This window comes from Myxocyprinus asiaticus, chromosome 35, assembly GCF_019703515.2.
Source record: "Myxocyprinus asiaticus isolate MX2 ecotype Aquarium Trade chromosome 35, UBuf_Myxa_2, whole genome shotgun sequence".
In the NCBI taxonomy this organism is placed as follows: domain Eukaryota; kingdom Metazoa; phylum Chordata; class Actinopteri; order Cypriniformes; family Catostomidae; genus Myxocyprinus; species Myxocyprinus asiaticus.
In genome coordinates, this window is record NC_059378.1 from 42197463 (window position 1) to 42209295 (window position 11833).

The window sequence follows — 11833 nt, forward strand, 5'->3', positions numbered from 1 at the left end:
AGACTGTTAAGGAGTTGTAGGTGGCCAGCCTTCACAGTGGATCAGTAGCAGGTCTGGGGTAGTGGTATCTCTGCAGCTCGCTGGGATAGCACGTCTCCCCAAACGGATACCCCATCCAGAGCCCCAGCTGGTACCAGGCATTGGCGTACCAGTGCATGCCTTCCTGCCCCCCAACCTCTCTGTCCTCTCCCTGCCATGGGGAGGGCAGCAGCAGGTCCCCGAGGAAAGGGATGGAGGAGCGCAGAGTGTGGAGGAGCCTGTAGGGGGCGAAGGGGAGATGAGCGAGATGCTGCCGGCACTGCAAGGTGTAGCAGGATACCAGGTGTCCGCCCACCACCAGGTTCCCCTCCACAGTGAGGGGGGCGTAGGCCCCCAGGCTCTCTGACTCGCGCACGTCGGTCACGCGTTTGGCCTCCAGTGATCCAGTGCTGGGGTCGTGTCGGTAGAGAAGGTGTCCCGGGAGAATGTCTTTGGCGAAAGCTGGGACCCTGCGGGTGGCTGTGGCACTAGTAGTTGTGTTGTCGGGGGCGATGAAGAGAACATGATTGGGGGTGATGTACAGGGTCTCCTCGGAGCCCTCCGTGTCCAGCAGGAGGTAGTGCTCCCTTCCTGTGCTCCGCCGGTCCAGCCACAGGAGGACCTCGCTGAAGGTGGGCTGACCAGCAGCATTGACTGCCAACACCCTGTCCCCCAAGCGCAGCTCTGCCATGGTCCTCCTCGAGCCATCACTAGTGAGCACCGTTGCATGGGCAGGGAAGCACTCCTCATTTTCCTGGCAGTAGGGGTTATAAGTAATTAGGCCATCCCTTGGGTATTCGGCCATGTCTCTCCTCACCTCATCCACAGTCATGGTGTTCCATTTTCTGACCAAATCGGGGTTCCTGGTAGGAGACCCGTTGGTGTTGAGGCTACAACCTGCCTCCAACCAAAGCCTTGACAAGCACTGGATGAAATGGGGTCCTCTCTCAAAGTCATAGCCACAATTTCCACTTTCTGTTGGGGGGGGTTGTGCAACAGAGAAAGAAAGACAGAATATTTCAAGTTAGTCAAATAAATATTTACTGTCAGGAATGTACTTTTACCAGATGAGCCATTCAGTACATGTTCAGGCTCCTTGCCATCAGCCTGAGTACCACAGCTGAGAGGGTTTCAACTTAGCAGGGGAAATCCTTTACCAAGTATTTTGAGTCAACATGTTAAAAATCCACTGCCAGAAGGTTTATTTGTCATGTTTTATATACAGCAACACCTTTGTTAGCAACAACCACAGTATAGATAAGATTGACTCGCACAACCTTGTTTATACCTGATTTTGAGGGGTATGTTTTCTCTGCCATTTCAAAACCGTTCAGAACAGCATTTAGCATGCTTAGTGTCTGGGTCACAGAACATTTATTTTGGTATATTATGTGCAAATCTGTGTGGTAGTTTTAAAGTTATAGAACAGTAAATAAATATATTTTTACAAATTATTCAGAAATTTGTTTTGCACTAAAATGTTATAATTATAAAGTAATAGTAATTGTTAAATGTAATCTTCTCAATGGCCAAATTGTGGTGACCTACCTGAGCATGCCTCACCACCCAGTGGTTGAAAAGTGCTGTTCTATTAGATGCCCTTCATTGTTGTACTTTACTGGCTCTGCATCTTGCATTGTGTAACTCCTGTACCATGCCATGTAGACTACTGTACTGCAGCATTTATAGCTACTTTGGAAACATTCCTTGGGGGTGCTCACTAGTGGTGCATCCAGTAAAGGTGCTCGCCAGAGTGCAGGATGTGCCCTATATCCTCCAGATCACTGGTTGAATCTGGGCTACACCATTTGTGACTGTGGCCGGGAACTCGCAGAGGGAGGCGCAGAATTGGCCAAATGCTGCTCCAGGCCAGGAGGGTTGAAGTCAGCAGGCTAACGCTCATCTCATCATGCAATAGCAACTCCTATGTGAGCTGGCTGTGTTGTAACCAGATCTGCGTTAGTCCTCCAATGTGATAGGACACAAACACAAAACTGGGAGGTTTTTTTTTTGGGGTGGGGGGGTTGGCTATTTTACTGATACCTCAACTCTGAATTTGCTGTGCACATTGAAGTACAAAGTAAAATCATAATGCAAGTGCTCTGAAAAGAAAAGCATGTCCTTGGGGTTCACATGACGCCATGCGAGAGACAGACATGTGAACACGAGCTCTGCGAACTTTGCTAGTTTTTTAATTATTTTCATGTTGTGATCCGGTGAGATTCAAGACACCCAGTTACATATTTGCTCTTTGAGGTAAACATGGCAAAGAAGTCAAAATCCTCAGACTCTGGAGACATTAAAATACACTTACGTGTTCAAGCTGAGGCCTCTGACGGGACAGCGAGCGGGGGACTCGATTTGGACGGCATGTCGGGAGAAGATATTCAGCGTCAATTGTCCAACATGCCGGTGATGTTGATGAAGGTTCTTGCTGACTTGGAGGATCTCGCTGTAATACGTCGATCGATTACTGCGATGGAAACTAAATTCTTGGAGTTGTTTACAAGAGTGACAGAAGTTGAAAAATGAATCGATTATCTTGAGTCATCGGAAAGGGAATTATCCGCTAATCCGCCCACGTCCAAAACAGATTTGGAAATAATTTTGGAAAAACAAGAATATTTCGAAAATATGAGCCGAAGGAATAATATACGAATTGTTGGAATTCCTGAGCATGAAGAGGGCAGAGATATGGTGAAATTCCTAGACGAGCTTTTCCCGAGTCGGAAATCGAGCTTTCCACAAGTTTTCCATTGCCACAAGCTGGAAATCGAGCGAGCTCACAGAGTCCCTGCTTGCAGATCTGCTGAGGGAGACAGGACCCGATCCATTCTGGCCAAATTTCTGAAATCATCCGATAAAGATCTCGTGTTGCGCTAGGCGAGGAGTAAAGGGAAGCTTTCTTGGAAGAACCATAATATTTTCTTGTTCCCGGACTTTGCGAATTTGACGAGAGAAATGCGATCGGTTCAAGGAATGTAAGAAACTCTTACACCAACAGAAGATCGCCTTTGCATTGATGTTCCCGGCCAAACTGAGAATAGAAACGAAGAATGGTCGCATAGTATTTACTTGTCCAAAACAGGCACTCTCCTTTATAAATACATTGGAATAAGCCATTTGATGTTTCTTATATTAGTGGACTGACTCGCGGTTCAGGTACTCAGGTATTATCTGAGGAGGCTGGGTCCCATTTTTGTTTCTTTTTGCGTTGGCTCTGCCTAGCGGCTGGAGTTTGTTTTATGGCATGACTCCAAGAAACTTTTGCATTGATGGAAGATTTTTTTTACACTTAAGTTCCCGCCCCGATCGAGAATGGACACTTTGGATGACCACAAAATATCTACATTCTCACATAAAGGACGTCTTTTATAAAGTTGATGGGCTGAGAAAGTTATGGTGTTTTTTTTTTTTTTTTTTTTTGCGCGGCCTCTGAGTTAGTTTGGCTCTTGATCATCTGAGCAACTGGGATGCCGGTTTTGTTTTTCGTGCTGGCTCTGCCTAGTGGCTGGAGCTTGTTTTGTGGAATTACACTACTTCGGGACAGTTGTGGTTAAATATGTTTGTACTTTGTGCTTATGCCTACTAGTAAAATGATTACCTCATCTGCTGCACTCATAACAGCCGGCTCACTGAACAATTGTTTGTCTGTCCGAGGAAACTGAACGGCTTTGTATTAGCTGGAGTTTATTTTGTGGAGGAACACACTTTCGAGACAGTTCTGTGAATGAATCTACATGTTTTTTCTGTTATTCTGCCAGTTGGCTGGGGTCTGTTTTACAAAGTATTTTCTGTTATGTAATTGTGCCTCACAAAATTTGTGCAGAAGCACCGGACTTGAATAATCCGATGACAAAGTTGTCGCGGGGGTTCTCGCATGCGTACATGGACTCTTTGAGTTTAGACGGATTGTCGCCGGTTGGCGCTGTCATGCGTGGGATTAATGTGCACATTTATCTTTTTTATGTTTGTTTTGTTCGGGGGGAAGTTCAGAGTTTGATTGTTTCACTAATGGGGAATGTGGTCTGTGTAATCTTGTTTTTGACACTCATTACTTTTATTTATTTTTTTTATATCAATATGTCAAATTTAAATATGAATAAGTTGTCTCTCTCCACATGGAATGTGAATGGGTTGGGGCACCCTATAAAAAGAAGGAAGGTTATTTCTGTTCTTAAGTGTAAGAAATATAATATAGTCTTTCTTCAAGAAACACATCTTTCCCCGCAGGAAGCTGAAAAATTTGGGAAGATATGGGGTGGACATGTTTTCTTTAGTGCTGGCTCAAGTAAGAGCAAGGGAGTCATTATATTGATTAATAAACATCTACAATTCAAATGTCTCAAACAGATTAAAGATAAATTAGGAAGAGTCATTTTTGTTTTAGCAGAAATTCAGGGGCAAAGGTTGAATTTGGCTAATATATACGCACCTAACGCTGATGATCAGGGCTTTTTTATAGATCTTGAAGGGATGTTGCAAACCGCTGGCACCCCTCATGATATAATATTGGGAGGAGACTTTAATCTTTTGATGGACTCAGTCCTTGATCATAGTGAAGCAAAAGTGTGTAAACCCCCTAAAGCAACCTTGACGCTTCACAAGATCTGTAAAAATCTTCGTCTTGTAGATATCTGGCGACTTCTAAACCCATCCAGTAGGGACTATACATTTTTTTTTCATCAGTTCATAAGATTTACTCTAGAATATATTTTTATTTTTATATCTAAGTCCCTCATCTCATCTTTGTCGATTGCTCAACTGGAAACATCTTAGTCTCAGATCATGCCCTGGTGAATTTAGAGATGATGCCACATACAGAGAAAAAGAAATCATATAGCTGGTGCTTTAATGTATCCATTTTGCAAAATCCAGATTTCCAACAAATGTTAAAGACTGAAATCAGTGTTTATATGGAGACCAACTGGTCCTCAGTATCCTCTGTGGGCGAGGCTTGGGAGGCACTTAAGGCAGTTCTTAGGGGTCAGATCATACAGTATGCCTCATTCATCAAAAAATCCAAAGCACAAGAACTCGTGGAGTTGGAAGAGAATATTAAAAGTGCAAAGGCAGAGCTGAAGCGCAGAATGTCGTCTGATGGTCTCAGAGAATTGACCTGATTGAAATATAGATATAATACTATTTTGTCACAGAAGGTGGAGTTTTGGTTATTCAGGGCAAGACAGTCATACTTTGAGTCAGGGGACAAAGCAGGGAAGCTTTTGGCTAGATATATAAAACAGACAGAATCTTTTTCTACCATTCCCTCAGTGAAATCTGTTGGTGGTGAAATATTTACCTCAGCCATTGATATTAATAATGCTTTTAAAGAATTCTATCTTGATCTTTATAGTTCCATGTCTTTGTCTACTGATGAGGATATTAGAAAATTTGTGGAACTATTAGAACTCCCTAAATTGACAAATGAGCAAAAAAAAAAAAACTCTCTTGATTCTGAGATAACCTTGGAGGAACTTGACGAGGTAATTAAGTCCTTACCTACAGCCAAAGCTCCGGGGCCAGATGGTTTTGCTGCTGAATTTTTTAGATCTTATTCTACAGAACTAGCTCCACTTTTGTTAGAAGTTTATACGGAATCATTAAAGAATGGAAAGCTTCACACAAGCCCGGATCAGTCTGATTCTTAAAAAGGACAAAGATCCAAGCGAGTGTAAAAGTTACTGTCCAATTTCCCCGATCCAGCTAGATGTAAAAATTTTAGCTAAAATTTTGGCTAACCGATTAAGTAAAGTTATGACATCTCTTATACATATAGATCAGGTGGGGTTCATTCGGGGTCGTAGCTCTTCTGATAATATTAGGTGTTTCATCAATATCATGTGGTCAGTGGCAAATGATCAGACTCTGGTCGCTGCCATCTCACTTGACACCGAAAAGGCGTTTGATATGGTAGAATGGGATTATCTTTTTAAGATTTTGGAAATGTATGGGTTCAGGAGTACGTTTATTGGTTGGATCAAGTTACTTTATAGACACACTGTAGCAGCGGTACAAACAAATGGATTAATTTCAGATTATTTTACTCTGGATAGGGGCACCCGGCAGGGTTGCCTCTTTCCCATTATTGTTCTGTCTTGCCCTGGAACCATTAGCAGCCGCGATAAGAAAGGAGGATGATTTTCCAGGGGTGACGGTGGGAGGTGTGGAGCATAAGCTTCTGCTTTATGCAGATGATATTTTTTTATTCGTCTCTGACCCCACTAGATGTATGCCTTGCCTCCACAGAATTATTAATTCCTTTTCCAAGTTCTAAGGATACAAAGTCAATTGGTCTAAATCCAAAGCTTTGGCTTTGACAGTGTACTGCCCAGTAACGGCCTTCCAGCCAGGTGCCTTCCAGTGGCCCAAAGAGGACATTAAGTATTTGGGCATTTTATTCCCAACAAATTTGTCTGATTTAGTTAGAGTTAATTTTGACCCTTTAATAAAACGGTTTTCGAGCGATGTAGACAGGTGGGCTTCATTACATTTATCTATGATTGGGATGGTTAATGTTATTAAAATGAACTGTATTCCAAAATTTAACTACTTGCTACAGTCTCTACCGGTAGATGTCCCCCTCTCTTATTTCAAGCAATTTGATAGCATAGCGAAGACTTTCATTTGGAATGGTAAGCACCCCAGACTACATTTCAATAAATTGCATAGGCCGATTGACAAAGGTGGGCTAGGCCAACCCAAGATTTTGTTTTATAATTATGCATTCAGTCTCAGACATTTGGCTCATTGGTCGCTTCCACCTGAAAGAGCCCCTCCCTGGTTCTGCATTGAACAAGAACTTCTTGCCCCTATTTTGCCATTGCAAAGCCTTTCCATCAAACTAAATAGAGAAGTTAAATCACACCCCATTATTTCACATTTGCACTCAGTATGGACAAAAGTGTCCAAAGTGTTTAATTCAGATATTTATCTAAATGTTGCCTCGAACCTATGGCTAAACCCCAAACTATGCATTAATAAGTCCCCTTTTTGTTGGTCAGAGTGGATTGTGAAGGGGGGTTAATTCACTCTGTGATCTCTACGAGAGCGGTGTGATGAGATCCTTTGAAAATCTGGTTCAATATTTTGGGATCCCCAGATCTCAGTTTTTTAGGTATCTTCAGTTACGCCATTTGCTCTGTACTATTTTTGGGAATAGCATACACCCCCCTAAAGCGGCAGATACTCTAGGAGAGGTGATCTGCTTTTGGAAAGGGCCATGAGGCATCAGTGTATTACTCCTTATTAATTCAGTGTCTGGGGGACGGAGTCTCAACCACTCTCAAGAGATTATTGGAGAAAGATTTAAACCTGAAATTGGAGGAGAGAGAATGGGCTAGGATTTTAAAAAACATAAAAACTGCATCGAGAGATGCAAGGGTGCGCCTTATACAATTCAAGATTTTACATCGGTTCTATTGGACCCCCTCTAAATTGTATAGGTTTGGCCTTAAAGACACACCCACCTGCTGGCGATGCCAATCAGAGGAAGAAGACATGGCCCATGTTTTTTGGTAGTGCGCTGAGATTCAGGAATTTTGGTTGAAGGTACAGAGTGTTCTGTGTGACGTGTTGGGCATTCGGATTTCATTTTGCCCCAGACTCTGTGTTTTGGGTGATGGGGCGGTCATCGACGTAGGTGACAAATACATAAACAATTGGGTCCTCACCAGTGCGATGATAGGCAGGCAGATTGTTTTAAGGGGTTGGAAGTCGGTGGGAGCACCCTCAATTCAAGAGTGGTGCGAGGAGATGGGAAGGGTGGCAGCCTTCGAAGAGGTAACATGTAGAAGGCTGGGGATATGGGATTCTTTTACTGGGAAATGGGGTAGATATTTGACGTTTTTGGGGTGCTCTCGCAGTGGGTCTGTGGAGAGAGAGGTATAGTTTAGAGTTGTATGTTTTTTTATAGGTGTATGTGTATGTATATTTGTATATATATATATATATATATATATATATATATATATATATATATATGTGTGTGTGTGTGTGTGTGTGTGTGTGTGTGTGTGTGTGTGTATGTATGTGTGTATGTATATATGTATGTGTATGTGTGTATATATATATATATATATATATATATATATATATATATATATATATTTATATTATTTTATTCTCTGTATATGTGTGTACTTCTGTAAGACCACTGGGATGTTCATTTGGGGTCGGGTGGGGTTCTTGATTGGGGAGGGGAAGTAGTGGGAGTTAATGTTGAATCATTGTATATATGTTTTGTTTTTCTTTGTTTTGAACATTTATAAAAATGTTAATCACAAGAAAAGCGTGTCCTTTTCTTGCTTTCACCCATAACCCTAAAGGTTGTAGTCCAATCGGACTGGAATTTACAAGAATACTTATTTATGTGGTTTACCGCTGCCACTCTCAACTCACTCCTGACTGCTAATTCGTCTGTGTCCCCAACCCTCATGCACACCAGTGTAGCCTTTCCCCTGGGTCCTAAACCATGACAGATTTTTTCCAGTATTACATTGAGGTCACTGCCATTTTAGAGCTTTAAATATTTGCAAAACAAAAATTTTAAATTAAAATAAATAAAAATACTATAGTAAAATATTAAGTTTAAAATATGGGAGAAAGTTGGTCCCAGGAGATGCCTGGGAGAAGTTTAAAAAATAAAGGAGTTGCCAAGTATGTCACTTTGGGCTTGCAATGTGAAAGAAAGCAGGTGTGGACAGGAGTTTCCGGGGGCGGCGCTCAATTGGCCGAGCGTCGCCCAGGGGGAGGGAGGGTTAGGTCGGCCAGGGTGTCCTCGGCTCACCGTGCACCAGTGATCCCTGTAGTCTGGCCGGGCACCTGTGGGCTTGCCTGTAAGCTGCCAAGAGCTGCGTTGTCCTCCGACGCTGTAGCTCTGAGGCGGCTGCACGGTGAGTCTGCGGAGTGTAAAGAAGTGGACGGCTGATGGCACACACTTCGGAGGACAGCGTGTGTTCATCTTTGCCCCTCCCGGGTCAGCGCAGGGGTGGTAGCAGTGAGCTGAGCTTAACAATAATTGGGCATTTCAAACTGGGGAGAAAATAATAAAAACTAATGCTACGTTTACATTCAGCTTGAGTTGCGTTTACACCAGAGAAAGGTGAGCCGAGCTGAGAGACGTCACGCATAATGAGCGTGCTGAGTCGATTACATTAAATCACACAGACTGCAAAAACAGAACTAAGTATTAATTTAATAAAATCTCTTTTCACTCTTTTTTTATTTTATTTTTATTATTATTATTATAGCGGAGAAGTACTGAAAATGCGGTTGGGGGTGGGGCTTGCAATACATACCTAAACAAAGAAAGCCAAGACCGGGGACCATATTAAAGGTATACAAAATAACGTGCCTCAGATATAATGATCATATTCCCCAATTCTCTATACAACTTACAAGAGCAATATTTCTACAGTAAATACAGTACCATTGTTCAAACCGTAAACAACTTATCAGTTTAACTTCCATTTCTGTCTCACCCTTCTGATACAGTATCTGAACTGGAGAAAAGCTGCACTGACACTTTATAATACAGACAACTGCATTCATTTCTAAATAAATATTAGGTCTGTAACGTGGTTATCTTTCCTAATCTATTAACTTTTTTGCTGAGTCGAGACGCTTCAGCCCTGCTCCGGCAGCCGAACCCGGGGCGAGTCCATTCCCTCTCCCCCTCTCCCCCTCTCCCAACCCGCTCTCCTTCTTGCATTTTGTTGGTTTGCTTGTCTGTCGCTTCAAAATGAACTCCCCGCTGCCGTTTAGCCAGGCTATAGTTTAAAAACTGCTGATTAAAATTATATTTTTATACAATTTATAAAATTATATAAAATGATATCATAGTGGGAATGTTACCTTTTTTATTTTTTTGTTTGCTAAAAATATAGTGTTGATTACATTACATTTATGCATGGTTAATTCACAGAAAGTAAAAAAAAATATATATATATTCACTATGCTTATTATAGAAAGGGGTTTATTTTATTTAGTATTTCAGCCAGATGTGTGTTGTTATGTGTCCCGCAGTGTAAAAGTAAGGAGTTACGAAAACATTTACCATTTGAGTTCATGGGGTTTGCCACTTTTTCTTGTAATGATGCTTGAGCGTGATGACGAAATGCAGTAACCCCGCCCACAGCCTGCTTCGGCCCTGAGCCAGATTCAGATATGTTGCAGGGCTGGAGTTTCACGGCTTGGTTCCGGCTCGGTTATTTGCTAGGTTAAACACACCTGTACGGTACGGGCGTGCTAGTGTGAACAGTGCATAATTGGCAACAACTAAAATTATATATATATATATATATATATATATATATATATATATATATATAAAATGGGGGTAAAATAATTGACGATTTCATATTAAAAATAAATATAAAGTTATTTGTATAGAATGGATTGTATTATACGTATAAACTTTTTCAGGTCACCCCTTTGGATAAACGCATCAGCCACATTAACAACAATAATAATCATGTAGACATACGCTCACCGATGCAGTAGGGAAAACTTGACCATCCAGAACGGGTACATCGGATACGGGAGGGGCCTTTGAGATTATAAAGTCTGTAGCAATTCACAGAGCAACTTTCTCCTTCGAAATGAGAAGCACAAGACACAACGCCGTTGGAAATTGCATAGGGATCACAGCTGTGTCTGCACTGGATCTGTTTGTAGCAATGTCGAGTTTCTGGCTTAAACCTGCAGCTCCATGAATCACAGGTGTGTGTATGTTGAGAAACAAACCGTCCACTGTCAATCACTGATGCTGTCCATTCTGTACACACAACAACAAAATGGAAATAGCAATATAAAAACATAACATGAAAACATCCATCCATTCATTATCATAACTGCTTAATCCTTTAGGGGGTCGCGACAGACACAGGGCAATGCAAGGTGCGACTACACCCCGGGGCGTCAGTCCAATCACAGGGCACCACACACACTCACACACACACACAAGCACACTCACACAAAATTTAATACAGACTATTGTCTGTGTGGCTTGCTGTGGTGATTGGGGTTTGAACATTCCAGAAAATTCCTAACCAGATCTACTTCAAAGCTTATTAAATTAGACAAAGGCACATGCCACAAGTAATGTTAACTCTTTGAAGCTTGTCTTCCAAAATACTTATCTGATCTGTCTGGCTTTGAAGTGTCATAAAATTGACCAAGCCAAGCTACAGTATAGTGACTACGCAGTTGTATTATTATTGGTAACACTTTATTTGGATGGTCCCAAGTAGATATTTAACTGACTATAAGTGACTATTTAACTGACTATAAGTGACTTATCGACTGACTTGCTATAGCTAGTAAACAGTGTTTCAACAAACATTCAGTAGACTTTCAGTAGCCTGTATAGAGATCTTTATTAATGACCTTTTAATGTACTGATGTTCTCAACAATAATGTAAGTCATTAATAAAGATCTCTATACAGGCTACTGAAAGTCTACTGAATGTTTGTTGAAACACTGTTTACTAGCTATAGCAAGCCAGTCGATAAGTCACTTATAGTCAGTTAAATACCTACTTGGGACCATCCAAATAAAGTGTTACCTTATTATTTTGTTAAAAGTTATTTAAAATGATTTAAAGAATAATATTTAATAATAATAATTTACATAACTTTTAGACAAAAGTTTAATAGTTATTTTAAGTTACCCTAAAGTGTTTGTGTTTTAAATTAATATATAAACTAATAACTATTTTGAATATTATCTTTTGATTGTTTTATGATGTGTTTTATATGCTTGTAATTGTAAATTTGCATTGAGAATGAAACACAATAGGGGGTTATATTCCGT

General features: G+C 41.2%; 1 protein-coding gene across 1 annotated transcript; it reads right to left on the reverse strand.

Moving 5' to 3' along the window:
- Window positions 1-31: 31 nt before the first annotated feature.
- On the reverse strand, window positions 32-11265 carry LOC127426414 (sonic hedgehog protein-like). Its single transcript, XM_051673196.1, has 2 exons — window positions 10511-11265; window positions 32-993 (listed from the first exon to the last, which is right to left on the reverse strand). The coding sequence occupies exons 1-2, from the start codon at window positions 10857-10859 to the stop codon at window positions 32-34; spliced, it is 1311 nt and encodes a 436-aa protein (XP_051529156.1). The 5' UTR covers window positions 10860-11265.
- Window positions 11266-11833: the final 568 nt, after the last annotated feature.

Bases quoted from the DNA above. Each gene is read 5' to 3' on its own strand.
- LOC127426414 (XM_051673196.1), bottom strand. From the start codon at position 10,859: ATGGATGGATGTTTTCATGTTATGTTTTTATATTGCTATTTCCATTTT. The intron at 994-10,510 runs GTGAGCGTATGT...CCCCCCCAACAG, and splicing joins AAGTTTTCCCTACTGCATCG to AAAGTGGAAATTGTGGCTAT.